Genomic DNA, 18,546 nt, shown 5'->3' on the forward strand with positions numbered 1-18,546 from the left:
AACCCAGACAATGTAATTGCTGACCTTGAGCCAGACTTCCTGGAGAGTGAAGTCAAGTGGGCCTTAGAAAGCCTGGCTAACAACAAGGCCAGTGGAGGTGATGGCATTCCAGTTGAACTATTTAAAATCTTATAAGATGACGCTGTTAAGGTGCTACATTCAATATGCCAGCAAGTTTGGAAAACTCAACAGTGGCCAGAGGACTGGAAAAGATCAGTCTACATCACAAGCCTAAAGAAGGGCAGTACCAAAGAATGCTCCAACTACCGTACAATTGCACTCATTTCACACGCTACCAAGGTTGTGCTCAAAACCCTATAAGGTAGGCTTCAGCAGTATGTGGACCGAGAACTCCCGGAGGTACAAGCTGGATTCCGAAGGGGCAGAGGAACTAGCGACCAAATTGCTAACATGCGCTGGATTATGGAGAAAGCCAGAGAGTTCCAAAAAAATATCTACTTCTGCTTCATTGACTATGCAGAAGCCTTTGACTGTGTGGACCACAGCAAACTATGGCAAGTCCTTAAAGAAATGGGAGTGCCTGACCACCTTGTCTATCTCCTGAGAAACCTATATGTGGGACAGGAAGCAACAGTTAAAACTGGATATGGAACAACTGATTGGTTCAAAATTGGGAAAGGAGTACGACAAGGCTGTATATTGTCCCCTGGCTTATTTAACCTATATGCAGAATACATCATGCGGAAGGCTGGACTGGAGGAATCCCAAACCGGAATTAAGATTGCCGGAAGAAATATCAACAATCTCAGATATGCAGATGATACCACTCTGATGGCAGAAAGTGAGGAGGAATTAAAGAATCTTGTAATGAGGGTGAAAGAGGAGAGTGCAAAAAACGGCCTGAAACTCAACATCAAAAAAACTAAGATAATGGCCACTGGTCCCATCACCTCCTGGCAAATAGAAGGGGAAGATATGGAGGCAGTGACAGATTTTACTTTCTTGGGCTCCATGATCACTGCAGACGGAGACAGCAGCCACGAAATTAAAAGACGCCTGCTTCTTGGGAGCAAAGTGATGACAAACCTTGACAGCATCTTAAAAAGCAGAGACATCACCTTGCTAACAAAAGTCCGAATAGTCAAAGCTATGGTTTTTTCTGTAGTGATGTATGGAAGTGAGAGCTGGACTATAAAGAAAGCTGACCGCCGAAGAATTGATGCCTTTGAATTGTGGTGCTGGAGGAGACTCTTGAGAATCCCCTGGACTGCAAGGAGAACAAACCAATCAATTCTAAAGGAAATCAAGCCTGAGTGCTCACTGGAAGGACAGATCCTGAAGCTGAGGCTCCAATACTTTGGCCATCTCATGAGAAGAGAAGACTCCTTGGTAAAGCCCTTGATGTTGGGAAAGTGTGAAGGCAAGAGGAGAAGGGGACGACAGAGGACGAGATGGTTGGACAGTGTCATTGAAGCGACCAACATGAATTTGACACAACTACGGGAGGCACTGGAAGATAGGAGGGCCTGGCGTGCTCTGGTCCATGGGGTCATGAAGAGTCGGACACGACTAAACAACTAGACGACGACTCTTTAGTTTTTACGTTGATTGAAAGATTGTGGAATTCTTGCCAGTAAAGAATTTGGAGCTTAAAAAAATTAACTTGGACTACAACTCTTAGAATCTGCCAGCCAGGAGAGTAGCTCACAAAAGTAAATTTTCCAAGCCCTGGGAAGATTGTGAACCCCCAACATGCTACATCAGCTTTCTTCCAAAAGGAGTGGCCAGAATCCTAGTAATTATTTGCACCAGCTTAAATAGAATAACATAGTCTTGACTCACCTTCAGTTGTAGTTCTCTGCTGCAAGATTTTTGCAAGGCTGGACAGTTCTTTCTAGGAAGTTGGTGGTCAATATTCCATTTCCTCTTTTGCTATAATTGCCTTCTGACAGCTTCTTTTGTGGATACAGGGCTCACTTTACTGTGTCTTTTATCACGCAGTTTTGGCCAAAGGATTTGCAGTCTCCTTTGTAACTGCATTTAGTTTAGGTGACCACACAAAGACCCCAGGCTGTTCAGTGCCAACTGTTACATACAGCACTGATGTTACCTGTCTGTCATGGGTTTGGAGGGAAAGTTCCATCCTATGGGGAGTGGAAGGCGGGACATCAGGAGGAGGGGCTGTACTGTATATATATGTGATGCCTGTGTGGTGATGCTTAGATGCTGGGAGATGCTGAGAGACACTGGGTTGTGACGAAGCAGCAGCTGGGAAGAAGAAGCTGTTGTGGGAGTCTGTGTGTCAGACAGGGTACTACTGTGTGTCAGAGTACCAACCTGATAGGTTCAGGTGTCTGTTGGTTAGCCAGAACTGATAGGTTCAGGGTCTGTGCTTCAAGTTAAGGGTTCTGTGTGAACCAAACTGTATGCTTGTATGAGTGAGAATAAGCCACGTTACTTTATCTTATTCACCTGATTGTTTTATTTTTCCCTGTGTGTATTTAAATAAACCTTATTATTTTATTGTTTAAAAATCCATCCCTGGTCTGTGTGACTTCTTAAAGGGAATGGTTGGTGGCAGCTTAGTGAAAGTGTGACATATCCCAGTAGGTCTGGGTTTGTCACATTGATTGGTGTCCAGCGTGTGGGATACGACTGGTCCAGTTGTCCAGTGGTCCAGCAAAGCCTTGGCAAGTGTGCCCAGAGCAAGGGGGGTCTAGTCAGGGACAGTCTGAGGCGCGTAGGTAATCTTCTAGGTGTACCTCACGGGGAGGTGCGCTAGTAGAAGAACGTGCCAACTGGGGAGACTTAGATTAAGGTGCTCTGAGGCAGCCTAGTTTTGGCGGGAAAAAGCTGAGGCAAAACTGCGTAGTAACAGCGAGCTAGCTTGCCAGCTGAGAGGCCCAGCAGAGGGGGGTAGGCTCTGACTCGATACTGTTGCAAGTTAGTGCTGAAGAACAGCAGCAATCTCTAGGGAGAGCTGGTTCTGAGGCAAGAAGGAAAAAAGTGGTCGTTTTATTTTGAGGCTTGACTTTTAAAGCAGCCTGTTCTGAGGGGGGATTATGCCCTTGACTCGAAGCCAGATGGCCGAAATGAGTGAAGTGAAAGACCCCCAGATTGACCAAGGTTCTGAGGATGAATTTGGCTCAGTGCAGGGGGACAGCACAGGAGAGCAGAACCCAGAACTCAGAAAATTGCTCATAGTCCAACAGCATGAACTGAGGATGAGGCAATTTGAAGTGGAGGAAAAATTAGAGAGAGAGAGAATGGAGAGGGAGGAAAGATTGGAGAGAGAGAGAATGGCGTTTGAATTAAGAAAACTGGAACTGATGAACCAGAACAATAATAACAATAGGGATTCTGAGGGAGGCCAACTGTCTAAGGCTGACCTGAAGAAATTCCCTGTGTACCACAAGGGAGATTGTCCCGAGGTGTTCTTTTCCTTAGTGGAAAGAGCGTTTGTGGACTTCTCAGTGAGGGAAACTGAGAAGATGACCATCATGCGGTCTTTAATCAGTGGTAGCCTGGCTGAGGTTTATGCCGAGATGCCTGAGGAACTGATGAAAGATTTTGCAGAGTTTAAAAAACTGGTGTTTGCCAGACATGGGATAAATGCGGAACAGCTGAGACAAAGATTCAGGTCCCTCACCAAGAAACCAGAACAGACTTTTACCCAAGTGGGGGCCCAATTGGTGAGGCTACTTGAGAAATGGCTATCGCAGGAAGGGACAGAGACCTATGAGCAGCTTAAAGACTTGATAGCACTGGAACAGTTCTATTCAGTCCTGCATGGGGAATTGAAATTCCAGGTGAGGGAAAGGAAACCGAAATCTGTGGCAGCAGCCGCAGAGATCGCGGATTTTATTTCCCAAATAAGAAAGCCCTTGGGTGAGGGGAAATCTGTAGGGAAACCCAAAGAAACCTACAGCAAGTACTCTCAGGGACCAGGGAAAAGCCAGCAAGGGGGAGGGGCCCAAGGGGGAGGGGCCCTTGGTTTCAGACATGAAACCAAGACCTCAGATTTTGGAGGGAAAACCAAAACAAGATGAGAGAGAATCAAAATACACCAGAAAATGCTATTTCTGTCAGGGAAAGGGTCATCTAATCTCAGAGTGTGAGAAATTAAAGCAGCTAAAAGGAATGGTGCCTCAGAATTCTAGTGGGACCAAGCCAAAAGCTGTGTTCTGTGTCCAGAAAGAGCAAGGCTCAGTGTCACTGAGGGAGCCTGTTGCCATGGCTACTCAGTCTGGAACAGCTACCTCTGCTGATCAGGCTGAGGAAAATGGTCCTCTTATAGAGGTAAAGCGCTGCTTGCTGGTGAAAACAGATTCTCAGTTGTTTGAGACAGCAGGGGTGGACGTAGGAATACTTGACCGTCAGTATAGGGGGCTGCGGGACACTTGTTCCCAGGTAACCCTATGCCATCCAGATATTATTCCTAGGGAGTGTATAATCCCAAATGAGAGCATGAAGGTGGCAGGGATTGAGGGGCAGGTAATCTCTCTGCCAGTAGCAGAGGTACCTGTCAACTTTCAAGGCTGGAGGGGAGTTTGGAGGCTAGCGATTTCATCGACTCTGCCAGCAGCCGTGCTCGTGGGAAATGACCTGGCTGAACATGTGAAACGGGTGCTAGTGATTACACGCTCACAAGCCACCACAGGGACAGTTCAGGGGGGTAATGATGAGCCAGAGACGGAGGCAGAGGGGAGTTCAGAAGCTGTGGTGGAAACCTTAACCACAGACAGCAGATTTGGACAGGAGCAAAAGGCAGACGCCACTCTCCAAAAGTGTTTTGAACAGGTGACTGACGCCCAGCTAACACCTGAAACCCCAGTGAGATTTCTGGAGAAAAAGGGGATTTTATATAGAGAAACCCTGAGGAATATCTCAAAAGGGGGAGATGGGATCAGAAGTCAGCTGGTGGTACCTGAAAAGTATCGCCCCATGATCTTACAAAGGGGGCACTCTGACATGTTTGCTGCGCACTTAGGAGTGAACAAAACACAGCAGAGAATCACACAGAATTTCTACTGGCCTGACATAGGGAAGCAGATCAGGGAGTTCTGTAAACAATGTGATGTGTGTCAAAGGCAGGGGAATAACCGCGACAGGACCAAAGCAAAGTTGTGCCCTTTGCCTGTGATTGACACTCCGTTCAAATGCATAGGGGTGGATATTGTGGGACCTTTGCCCAAGGCCACAAAGAGGGGAAACAGGTTCATTCTAACAATTGTGGACCATGCCACAAGGTATCCTGAAGCCATACCCTTGACTAACATTGAAACTAACACAGTGGCCGATGCTTTGGTGGGGTATATGTCCAGGATGGGATTTGCCTCAGAGATAATCACAGATTTGGGCGCATCGTTCACATCAAAGCTCATGAAACGCTTATGGCAAATCTGTGGAATTAAGCACAAGGAAACCACTGCCTATCATCCTGAAAGTAATGGGTTAACTGAGAAGTTCAATGGGACTCTAATGCGCATGATTAGGGCTTACTTGGCAGAGAATCCAAACAATTGGGACCAGAAGCTGCAATCCCTTTTGTTTGCTTATCGATCAGTGCCACAAGCCAGTACCGGGTTCAGTCCATTTGAACTTTTATTTGGGAGAAGGGTGAAAGGGCCCCTTGATTTGATCAAGCAAAATTGGGAGCAGATCACCCAGGATGACCCACAAGACGTTGTGACATACATAGACACCTTGATGAATGACCTAAAGAGAAATCTAGAGCTGGCAGCAGAAAACCTGCAAGCTCAGAAGGTCAGACAGAAAACATGGTATGACCACAAAGCTAGAGAGAGGCACTTTGACCCAGGGGAGGAAGTGCTTTGGCTTAGGCCCTGCAGAGAGAATAAACTGCAGCTCAAATGGGCAGGACCATATAGGGTCATTTCCAAGATGTCAGACCTGAACTACCTAATAGAGCAGGAGGAGAACCAAGCAAGGAGGGTGGTTCATGTGAATGCCCTAAAACCCTACTACAGAGGGGAACAGAGGGTTTTATTCGCGATAAAAGCAGCTGAGAGTGAGGAAGCGGAATTACCCTTCTGGGAGGGTAGAGGGGAAGTAAAATACAACCCAGAGGAGGTAAAGATCAGTCCTGCACTCACCCAAGACCAGCAGCAAGAACTAAAAATGCTGCTTAGTAAATATCAACAGGTGTTTTCCAACAAGCCGGGGATAGTGAAGGGAGTGATGCATCGGATCCACACAGGGGATGCACCCCCGCAGGCAGTATCCCCATACCGAGTAACGGGACCCTATAGGGACAAGGTGCGGAAGGAGCTGGACGAAATGCTGAGGGAGAACATAATCGTCCCCTCTTCTAGTCCTTGGTCCTCTCCGATAGTCCTTGTGGACAAGCCTGATGGGAGCATTAGGTTTTGTGTCGATTACAGGAAATTAAACCGTGTAACCACTCCTGATGCCTACCCAATGCCCAGGCTAGACAACCTGATTGAAACCATAGGGGGTTGTCGGTTCATCTCATCATTGGACCTGGTAAAGGGATATTGGCAATTAAGATATTGGTCTCTATGAGTTTCGAGTCCTGAGCTTTGGTCTCAGAAATGCACCAGCCACATTCCAAAGGCTGATGGACCAGACCTTGGCAGGGCTCAGTGACTTTACAGTGGCCTACATTGACGACATAGGGATCTTCAGTAATACCTGGGAAGATCACCTGATACACCTGGAGTTAGTGCTGCAGAGGTTAAGTGCAGCAGGGCTAACAGTAAAGGCCAGCAAGTGTCAGCTGGGTAGCCCAGAAATAAAATACTTGGGTCACATGGTAGGGGGAGGAATGATAAAACCCCTGGAGGCCAAAATAGAAGCTGTTCGTGATTGGCCTAGACCCAACACCAAGAAAAAAGTCAAATCATTTCTTGGGTTGGTGGGCTACTACAGAAAGTTCATCCCGAGGTTTAGCGAGATTGCGGCTCCGCTGACCGATCTGACGAGGAAGACGGCTGATGACCGCATCCCGTGGGCCAGCGACTGTGAGGCGGCGTTCCAGAGGTTGAAGGAGGCGTTAATCAACTATCCAGTCCTGCGCGCTCCAGACTTCGACCGGGAGTTCATCATCTACACCGATGCGTCTAACAGCGGGGTAGGAGCAGTTCTGTGCCAGGAGGATGAGAATGGTGACCAACATCCAGTGTCCTACCTGAGTAGGAAACTTCAAAAAGGTGAGAGACATTTGGCAACCGTGGAGAAGGAGTGTTTGGCCATAGTCTACGCGATCCAGAAGGCCAAGCCTTACATCTGGGGAAGACATTTTATTCTGTGTACTGACCATTCACCATTGCAATGGTTAAAGACAATGAAAACCCACAATAGCAAACTTATGAGGTGGGCTTTAAATCTACAGGACTATGACTTTGAAGTGAAGGTGGTCAGAGGGTCAGTGAACTGTGTTGCTGACGCCTTATCAAGAAGACCTGAAGAATGAAGACGGCGAAAGAACATGGACTATGTGTATATATGTTGACAAAAAGGTTAAATGTACCTGGTTTTGAATTTGGTTTGTAAGAATAAAGGTAAATTGATGTAATGTATATGGTAAATGTTTAAATGCCTAATTGCTATGGTTGACTTAGAATGTAAGTATAAGTAAGTATGATATTGTATGTATAACTGTTGTTGTGTGTTTTATCCAGGTTGTTTTTTGGTGAAAAGCACGTTAGCTTTCCCCCTACAAAACAACTTATAAAGAGGGGAGGTGTTACATACAGCACTGATGTTACCTGTCTGTCATGGGTTTGGAGGGAAAGTTCCATCCTATGGGGAGTGGAAGGCGGGACATCAGGAGGAGGGGCTGTACTGTATATATATGTGATGCCTGTGTGGTGATGCTTAGATGCTGGGAGATGCTGAGAGACACTGGGTTGTGACGAAGCAGCAGCTGGGAAGAAGAAGCTGTTGTGGGAGTCTGTGTGTCAGACAGGGTACTACTGTGTGTCAGAGTACCAACCTGATAGGTTCAGGTGTCTGTTGGTTAGCCAGAACTGATAGGTTCAGGGTCTGTGCTTCAAGTTAAGGGTTCTGTGTGAACCAAACTGTATGCTTGTATGAGTGAGAATAAGCCACGTTACTTTATCTTATTCACTGATTGTTTTATTTTTCCCTGTGTGTATTTAAATAAACCTTATTATTTTATTGTTTAAAAATCCATCCCTGGTCTGTGTGACTTCTTAAAGGGAATGGTTGGTGGCAGCTTAGTGAAAGTGTGACATATCCCAGTAGGTCTGGGTTTGTCACACCAACATCCACCCTGGGCCCTTAATCCAATGTGGTTCAAACTGTGTGTGTTCACAGCCCTCCTTCCTTGGATATCACCCTCCTGCTGATCCCTAGTTCTCCTTTTATGGTCTACCATCTAGCCGCTGGGAGCATTTAAAGGGTTGCACAGAGGTAGAGAAAAAGGGACCGTTTTCCAAAATTCTGCATATGTGTAGAGACATACACCATGGAAACATTGCAGTCTGCTGGAGTTTGTCAGAGTTGTTTCAATTTTATATTGATCTCTCTCTCTCTCTCTCTCTCTCTCTCTCTCTCTCTCTCTCTCTCTCTCTCTCTCTCTCTCTCTCTCTCTCTCTCTCTCTCTCTCTCTCGTCTACATGGAGGTGATCAAGTGCTAAACTTAATGTAGCCATGCAGTGATGAGGTGATCTAGCAATAAATTCAATAGTTTGTTTTAGAAAAAAAATTAAAGAAATATCTCAGGGTGACTAAAGAGAAAGATTGTGGTCATAGGCATTTCCGCCATTCCACAACATCACCCCCAACTTATCAAAAAATCGCCAAAGGTCACACATCCCAGTCCTTTTGTAGAACGAAACAACATGTAAATTGCCATTAAAATGATTAGCAAATTACAAAGTATATTCCAATGTAGTCGCACACCAATTTAGATTTGAACTGTAACAAAACGCTGGATCGTAAAGAGAAGAGGGAGAAAAATAAGAGGAAACAGGCTAAAAAGTAAAAAGTAAGAATTTGTTGAATTTTACATTATCCGTTATAATCGATCTTATGTTGGTCTTTCATGTGACTTGCCTGGTAATGTCAAGGGATTTCATGAAACGGCTTCTTAGTTTAGAAGGACATGACTGATAAACCTTTGAACCCTTCTGAACTGAAACATTTATTTTTATAAATGGTGCTAGGGTTTCAATTGAGTTGTATTTCTTTTATTTCATCATCCTCAGGGTATGCTGAAACTGGCTAGTTTTTATACATATCATTGCTCCCCTTCTGAGAAAGTTGTGTCTGCTCTCCAAAAATCTGAAAATGTTTAGGTTCTCAAGCGGTATGAAAAGGCTGGGCTTTGCACAAGATCATTGAACGGAAAAGCCAAAGCCATCTTAAGCCAATAAAGAGCAGGGTGAGATTCCTTAAAATAAAAGAAACTTGAGATGTACGCTTTCAGTCTTCTCAGAGCTTTGGGGAGGTCTCTGTGAAGGGCAAATCCAATCAGTACTGATGGCAAAATCATTGCTTTCCTAAGATTAAACCAACCGGTCTTAATGTAAAACCAAATCTGAGGGGGGGAAAGGTGTCTTGTGTTGCTGCTTGTGAAGGTCCAAGCCTGTATTAAATAATCAACTGACCTGTATTTAAAGCGCTTAACATTTCTTCCTTTTCTTATACTAGGGTGGAGAAGAAACATTTAATCGTGCAAAGCTTCTAAATATAGGCTTCACGGAAGCTTTGAAAGAATATGATTATGACTGCTTTGTGTTTAGTGATGTTGACCTAATACCTATGGATGACAGAAATATCTACAAATGTTACAGCCAGCCCAGGCACCTCTCTGTATCGATGGATAAATTTAGTTTTCGGTAAGAGCTTTGTTATTGTCATTTACCTGATGGTGTCACAAATTCATGCAACAATGTGTCTTTTATTGTTGCTATGAGTCGATCATAGAATAGTGACGTTGGAAGGGGCCTATAAGGCCATCAAGTCCAACCCCCTGCTTGATGGAGGAATACCTCCCGGGTGGTTGTCTGAGTTTCTCTTGAATGCCTCCAGTGTCGGAGCACTCACCACCTCTCGAGATAATTGGTTCCATTGCCATACTGCTCTAACAGTTAGGAAGTTTTTCCTGATATTCAGTCGAAATCTGGCTTCCCGTAACTTGAGATCATTGTTGCGTGTCCTGAACTCTGGGATGATCAAGAATAGATCCTGCCCCTCCTCTGTATGACCACCTTTCAGGTATTTGAAAAATGTTATCCATCTTCTTTTCTCAAGGCTAAACAAGCCCAATTCTTTAAGTCTTTTTTTAATAGGGCTTGGTTTCAGTCATGGAAACTCACTGGGAGTGTGGAACTGGTAAGACCACTCCTTAAGTCTTCCCAGCCTCTTCCCAGCAAGGGTATGGCCCACTGTGGGCTCTGATAAATCTGTTCCAAGGAGGACCAGTTCCTTTACTGTCACATAATATATTGTGTTCTCTAATGAGTCCTCTGGGTGTTGAACTAGCATTTAAGCAGGCATGGAAGGCATTGTTCTTCAAGGACACCTTTGTTAGATACCAAAGCTTGTGTCAGCAGAGCAGCTTCACAAAGTAATTCTGGATACTGGTTCTGATGTGGTGAACTTTAAACTGTTCCATATCACTCCCTAGTTTTTGCAGTTTGCTATAGCTTTAAAATTTTTTAAAAATAAAACAAGTGGACAGAATCCTGTTGGTTATTTCTGTCAACCTAAATACAATGGGGTAAATCACAGAAGTGAATGGCCGCTTGTTAACAACTTGTCATTTGTATTCCACATTGTAGACCAGGTATGTGGCTTGGCATGTCATGAGGAATACAAGTGGCATCTCATTAAACTAGTGGCAATTTGCTGATGTGATTTACAGCATCACATTTACACTAGCATAACCAATAGGATTCTGTCCATTATCTGTTTCTTATTTTGAAGGCCATTTACTTCAGCAAAAAAAAAAAAGCTGTGAAAGTAAGATTACATAAAGCATTTAACATCAGAATTATAGGAATACTGTATATGCAAACATTTGCCACTTGACACATGCATAGTCTGCTACGGTGTATCAGGCCTTCCTAGTTAAAAACCCTGTCTCCTTGGCTAGCAGACTGCCTAGAAAATCCAGAAGGAACCATGATACTTTGTTCTGTGCTGTCAGGTTGGAACTAACTTACAGGAACTGTAATAGAGTTTCCAAGTTAAGTGAGAGATTTAAAGAGTGGTCTTACCAGTTCCACAAACCCAGTGAGTTTCCATGACTGAGTGGGGATTCAAACCCAGACCTCCTGGTCTCACTATGGCCAAAATCCTATTGCATAAAATGTACACCTGCAAAAGTTGCTGAAATAATCACCCATAAGCTTTTATCACTCCTTAAAAGTTTCCCATTCCACACCCATCCACCCATTCTGAGGCTGTTTTGTAATTGCTTTTTACTTTGGATAGCTTTGGGATGGGGGAGAGCCTTTAATGCCTCAGAATCACTGTCCAGTGCTACCATTGCGATCCAGTCCATTAGTGGGCATTAAAGACTCTTAGGCTCCCAATGATTTCCCCAGGTCAAAAGGGATCCCAAGGGAACCTCAGAACCTGGGGTGGCGGCGATGGAATAGGAAACTTTCATGGGCATCAATTTACACAATATGTCATGAAGATTATTACTTGATCTGAATTGATTATTACCTGAATTTAGATATACAGTGGTGCCCCGCATAGCGAGGTTAATCTGTTCCGGATTAACCTTCGCTATGCGGAATCGTCGCTAAATGGGTAGGGAAAACGTATTGAAACGCATGAAACTTAGTTTAATGCATTCCAATACCTTGCTTACTTACCCGTTCAGCGAGGATTCCCCTTGCCGGCAGCCATTTTCGCGCCCTCGCTAAGCGAGGGCAGGGGGTGAAAACGGCTGCCGGCAGCCATTTCCGAGCTTCCGGCGGCCATTTTGGAGCCGCCGAACAGCTGTTCGGCGGCTCCAAAATGGCGGCCGCAATACCCGATCTTCGCAATGCGGGTTTTCCCCATTGCGAAGATCGGGTATGTTTCCGTATAGCGATCCTGAAAAAGGGATCGCTATACGGAAACAATGCTATACGGTGCACTCGCTAAGCGAGGCACCACTGTATAAGTTCTCAAGTAAGGAAAAACAAACGCTGGCAGATTTCTAGTGTTTTGTTTTGTTTTTTGTTTTTTGGTTTTTTTTTTTTTGTTTTTTTTTTTGTTCTACCTGGTTTTGGTAGGGAAAAAAACAGAAATGTACTCTTTTTCAACATTATTAATTAAAGGTTATTAGCCGCCCAGAGTAGACTTTGATCTAGATGGGCAGGGTATAAATCTAATAAATAAAATAAATAAAATAAAATATTAGTCAGAAACACTATTAATCTGCCTTGTGAAACAGTTCTGTTGAAGTCTAGATACAGTACTGTTTCTGTTTACAGAAACACAGAGTTTTAGTCTTATCGCGTTTAATCTTATACATATACATATGGAAACTGAAGAAACTATTTATATCCTGATATTATATGTGCATGCTCTTTCTGATGTAATTATTAGTACTTGCCTTGCTTTCTTCCAGCTTACCTTACAATCAGTATTTTGGAGGCGTGTCTGCTTTAAGCAAAGAGCAGTTCAAAAAAATCAATGGATTTCCCAATAATTATTGGGGCTGGGGTGGTGAAGATGATGACATTTATAACAGGTAAGCCTCTGGTGCCTCCATTTGATGTAGGTATCCTGCACTGTTGAGGGAACTTTATTTCTGGAAATGGGGAGAATAGATCTTTAGAATGCAATATTGATACAGTACTGGGTCTAACATGGTAAGCTTTTCCTTTATGGCTGAGTAATTACACAAATAAAGGAATGTTGTGTCTGAGACACGTCTGCACTTCTAATATTCATGCTTACAAAGATGTTTGTGCTTCCATCCAGGGGCAGGAACTATACATTCCGGATAACCTGCAGTAAGTTTTTTTTAAAACCACAGGCTATCTGAAACCAGGTATGAAACAGCCTGTTTCACACATCTGCTTCAAACGTGGGTGGAGCAGTCCCTAGCTGGCAGCTTCTGGCCACTACCGATAGTACTAAGGTCAGGGCAGCCTCACCTGCTTGCCACACAGGGGAAATAAAAGAGCTGTTGGAGCTCCTCTCCTCCCACCCAGCAAAAACAATATTGCCAGCTGGCCAGAGCTCCATTGGCCAGAAAGCCTCCCTTACACTGGCCAGGCAGCAACACTGCTGTTGTCACAGGGACACTGAACTGCTGAACCCCTGTTGTGGCGGTTGTGTTCTTCCTACACACCAGTGGAGGTGTACAAAGGTGGTGTGGTCTAGCCATGACTGCAGATGAACACATGCCATCCTATTTTGAAGTGAACAAAGGCATTTTAATTTATATTTTATTTTAAGTACTTTCCCACTATTGCGCTGCATCACTTAAGCACTATGCCACTTACCAAAAATTCATTTAAAAATGGAGAGGAGTTAAAATATGGGGCTGAAACATGGCATACTATACCCCCCCCCCACTTTGTGTGCATAAAAACCCAGCATTAATATCCACCCACAAGCAAACGGAAGCAGGCTATTTCCCAACCGACTGACAGCTATTGCAAAAGTCGAGGCAGGAGGCAGGGAGTGGAAAGGGGAGGGGGCACATTTCAACTAAACAGACCAAGAGCAAGTGATCTGACACCAACGTATGGTTGACTAGATCACAGCTACAGGAACTGTAGGAGTGATTTCCATCTGAACGGAAGAAGTGATCTAGTCAAGCCGCTCCATTCAAAACCGTGCCAAAGCAACCCAAACTAGATTACTCCCTGTTGCTAATGTAGCCATACCCTTAGTCCTTCCTTTTGTTTGATTTTAAAATTGGAATGTGAGAATAAAAGCCAAGTAGTCAACATTCTGATGATAACAAACTGTAATCTTGAAGGTGGCACTGGTGTGTCTCCAGCATTTTTCAATCAAGTATTCCTGGTTCGTGTCCCAACCACACAGAGCATGGGAAGGGAGAATTGGGAACTGGCATTATACTATGATTTGACTGATAACAAGGACTATCCAGTACCACCCACATGATTGTGCTTTGTACCCTATGTTTGAAAGGCAAAAATATCAGCAGTTGGCCCATCTGAGTAAGTCTTCTAGAGACATTGTTCCCATATACAGTATGTAGTTTCTTAGCCTGCAGTTCACAGCTGCAGTGCTCAGTAACAGGACAAAAAGCCAGAACTTCTGGGTAAAAGACAGGAGAGGAAGAAGACCGAGCATTATGAAACAAGAGCACACTGCTGTTCACGTAACTCATGTCTTCTCTTTAAGTCACATGGGAAGCTACTTCATCCAACAGCACACAAATGAGATGGATAATATGGCAGGAAAAGGAAGTGTGTGTGTGTGTGTGAATCTCTTCTGAGCCGGAATGGCACATATCCTAACTTACATATCTATTCAGTCTTTTTTCTTTATTACTTCAGGAGGAGCCCAGTGTTCTCTGAGCCTTTTAGGGAGAAAAGTGGAGAATTGTTCAGAGTGACATAGTTTTAATTCTATTGTTTTAGGCAAAAAGTTATTTCATGAAATATTTCTATTTAAGGTCTCTTTTCTCATCTTGGCTTCTGCCCATGCAGCTACAGAGTGACTGAGTCATAACGTTAGTTACTGGGGAAACCAATGTTCTACATACGATGTAGAATTCTGGCTTCTTTGCAAATAAATTACTATCCCATAAATATGTTTACTACCTTACCTGAAATCACACATACCTGCATTTGTGATTTTGAGTTCAAAACGTGGAAAGCATCAACATGTGTAATGCCTGAATATTTAGAAACATTTCATATTTATTTGCCATAACTAGCAGGGAAAGTGGTGAGTTACAGTGAATGATTTTTTTTTTTAATAAAAGAAGCCAGGACTGAACAGGCAAAAAGTCTGTCTAACTGAGCTTTTTAATCACATTGTTGGCCAGCCTGTTGGGAAATGGCAGCTTGTCACTTTCTCATCCCCAACAAGCCTTATAGGAAGGCATCCTACGTCTGATACTAGAGGTGATATAAAGCCATCATGACTAGCAGTCATTGACAACATAGACATTGATAGTCTTTACTGACTCTGATGGTAGCAGATCTCAAAGCTGAACGCTGTGCTGTGTAAAGACTTTTTTCTGCTCTCTCTCCTGCATCTCAGCTAGACCGGTGTATTATGAGCAGTGGAAGGTGTTCCCATCCCCTTTCTCTGTGCACTCTGCTATTCAGTTCTTTAAAAAAACTTCTGGCTTATCAAAGTGGGATATTGTACTTCTGTACCCACAATTCAAAAAGCCAGGAAATGCCCCGATAATGCTAGACAATCTGGACTGTGCAGCAGCAGGAAAAGGGATGCCAAGCTTTACATAGCAAAGGATATGTTGGCAACACCAATGGCAGCAGTCCAGATGGTCTACAGCACTGGTTCTTAACCTTGGGTTACTCAGGAGTTTTGGACTGCAACTCCCAGAAGCCTTCACCACCAACTGTGCTGGCTGGGGTTTCTGGGAGTTGCAGTTCAAAAACATCCATGTAACAAAGGTTAAGAACCACTGGTATACAGGATACTCTCTGAATACCTAAACCAGTTATGGGCAAAGATCTATACATGTGGGCCCCTCTGGAGATTGTTTTGGTTTCTAGCCTTGCTCCCAAAAATTCCCACAGCAAAAAGCAGTAGATTGCAGCTCCTGGAAACTTCCATGGATTGCCTTTCAGATAGGATTTAGAGCCTTCCCTGTTCAGTTTAACACACACACACACACACACACAGAGAGAGAGAGAGAGAGAGAGGACTCTGTTTCAAAACTAAAAAAGTTTTGGACAAGGAGAGAGCATTTTTGGCAGTCTAGATGGTTCTTGGCAGTCCTGAAGGGAAAAGATCAGTGGAAAAGGGAGACTGATAAAATGCAGCTGATAAAGAAAAGAGATAAATGAATAAAGTTGCTTCCTGGGCCTGCCAACCTTGCCACACCTAGTACAAAGTATCACACCAGACCCTCTTGATTGTTGCTGACTTTTCCTGTCCTTTGTGAGGCACCTGACTAGTTTGCATTTCAACTAGAATGAGCTGGAGTAGAGACTTGAGCTCCCAGTGGCTTATATCCAAGAAGGCCAGGGAACATTGCTCATACACTGTTTCCCTTTTCTTGCCAGCTTGCAGTCAAACCAGGCTGGCGGAAAGCAGAAGATCCAGGACAGAGCCTGCATTACGCAGGGGTCACTGCTTTCTTGTCTCTTAACACTGCTTTCTGAATGGAGACCAAACAAGAGTCTGGCTTCCGCCTGTCAGGGTCAAGGCTTCGGCAGCAGGGCCCTTCCACTGAGTTTCATTGGGGCATGGGGGGGGGGGAGAATTCTTTCGGCAGCGCTTGCTCTGAGAGAAGATTGCACCTCGTGTTGGGCATGCTGGGGACAGCGAGGCGTATAGGGGTAGATTTTCATAGTGGTACCAGAAAGCCACAATACATCCATAACACTGTCATGAGCCCCCCAGTTGGTGGTCCTGAAAGAATATCAAGGAAAGCAAATACAGTTTAATTTCTAAAAACACAAGACACAGGGGTTTTGGTCTTCATGGGTAGTGGGGCTTTAATCCTGGAAGAGGCAGCTTCAGAGGGGCTGAGGTCTATTTTTCAAATTTGCCAGCGGATTGTGGGCCACATTCCTATGATGGCAGGGCTAAAGGGGGCTGTTAAAAGAAAGAAAGAAAGTTAATTATTGACTCTTTCTCTGTTTTAGTGTAACATAGTGGTTATGTACTGAAAAGTGGGTTTTTGTTAACTGACAATTGGTTTTAATTCTTTTAAAGTTTAACTTAAATAATTTTTAATATATTTTTTATATGCAGGGCCCTCAAAATATTGCAAAATTACTACCACCACCCCAGAGGTCAGAAAGGGACTTTCTGAACCAGTTTGCTTTTAGGAGTGGGCATTGAGGAGCCTTATGAGGGGCTGGAGACTGCAAAAATGACCCAGTGTGCATGTGGCCTTTGGGTCACACATTGTCCATCCCCATCCTAATCATGAATTCTGAATTTCTTGAGAACAGGCTGTTATTAGGCAATAAGGAAAAGGAGCTCTGTTTCTTTAATTTGATGGATCATGTGCTCAGAGTTGGTAGAGGTTGATGATGCTATATGGGTGAGATCAGAGGAGGAGTGGCAGGGCAATAAGACCAGCAGTTCTCATTGTTTTATTGGTACACCTAAAATGTAGATTTCAATCCTAAAGCCCTTCATTGCTGTGTGAATGCATTTTATACCTATCTGTTCAGGTGATCTTAAGGTAAGCAGTTCTTGACATAAGAAGAGAGCATTCATCATCTGTTTATTTATGTAAACGTTTCTGTGTCCCCTTTCCCAAAGCTCATGGCAGCTTTGGGAAATATTTTGGGATATATTTTCTAGGAGTATGAAATGGAGTCTGAATAGAAACCTGTGTATTTTGTCTAACTGATTCTACACTTATGTGTTCCTGCAGGCTAGTTTTTAAAGGGATGAGAATCTCCCGCCCAGATGCTGCAATTGGCAAATGTCGAATGATTCGCCATTCAAGAGACCAAAAAAATGAGCCCAACCCACAGAGGTAAGTCTTTGTTCTTGCATTCCACATAAACAATTCAAAATAGTCATATTCTTTAGTTTTTTCTGTGTTTTTCTTTAAATTAAGTATCTGGTAATAAAGTTTTTTTGTAATTCAAGGATGAGTACAAAATTGCTCTCTAAAATGCTACAGTGCCTGCATTTGTTTTAAAGTAGCCATGAGCAACCCTTTTTGCCAAAAAAAGGACCCATGACCTGTTTTTCAAATAAATGCCTGCACACATATATACATGCTGTCCCCTCCGAAAAAGCATTTAAATGGGCAGTGCCTCCTGGAGGTTTCTAGGGGTGCAATTGCTTAGGATAATCTCAGTTATACAGTATTCATAAACATACAACAAATGCAGCATGTTAAGAATAGAGAAGTACCTTGACAACTTGGGTGCCTGTGTTGCTTTCAGAATAGAATTGGATGCCAAGCCTTTGTCTGAATTAAGATGCCTGGCATTTGCTTATCTCTGATGAAAGCTAGGACCCTGAACCCATGGCTGCTAAACCTCTGCCCCACGCCCAAGAAGAGCAAAATCCATTTCTTATTCTTCAACTGAACAGCTTGCTGCAGCTTATACAGTGGTGCCTCGACTTACGAACTTAATTGGTTCCAGAACTCCGGTCGTAACTCGAAATGGTCGTAAGTCAGGACGTTCGTAAGTCAAGACACTACTGTATATTGTTTGATAAAACTGCCTCGACTACAGTTTTAAACCAAACTAGACAGGCGGGGTGCAGCTGTGTTTGTTGTTGAAGTTGTTGCCCTGTTCACATTTAAAATGGTGGAAAAGGAGGTCTCCTTTTTGGAAAAAAGAAAAAAGATTTGAGAAGATGAAAGGGGGCTTACCACAGCTTCCCTAGCTCTATTCAGTTGCTACTTACCGGTTATCTCCAAAGCACTTAGAACAGAGTGCTTGTTCTAATCTTTGTTGGCAGGAGCTGGGACAA

General features: G+C 43.8%; 1 protein-coding gene across 2 annotated transcripts in view; it reads left to right on the top strand.

The window, feature by feature from the left end:
• B4GALT1 (beta-1,4-galactosyltransferase 1) overlaps nucleotides 1–18,546 on the top strand; it is a 68,743-nt gene that overhangs the window by 41,895 nt on the left and 8,302 nt on the right. For both annotated transcript variants that reach the window (XM_072991884.2, XM_072991885.2), the window contains exons 3-5: nucleotides 9,622–9,809; nucleotides 12,542–12,664; nucleotides 17,486–17,590. In XM_072991884.2, coding sequence (XP_072847985.2) covers nucleotides 9,622–9,809; nucleotides 12,542–12,664; nucleotides 17,486–17,590 — 416 coding nt within the window. The remainder of the gene's footprint in view (nucleotides 1–9,621; nucleotides 9,810–12,541; nucleotides 12,665–17,485; nucleotides 17,591–18,546) is intronic.

The sequence above is a fragment of the Pogona vitticeps genome, chromosome 2 (genome assembly GCF_051106095.1).
Source record: "Pogona vitticeps strain Pit_001003342236 chromosome 2, PviZW2.1, whole genome shotgun sequence".
Lineage (NCBI taxonomy): Eukaryota > Metazoa > Chordata > Lepidosauria > Squamata > Agamidae > Pogona > Pogona vitticeps.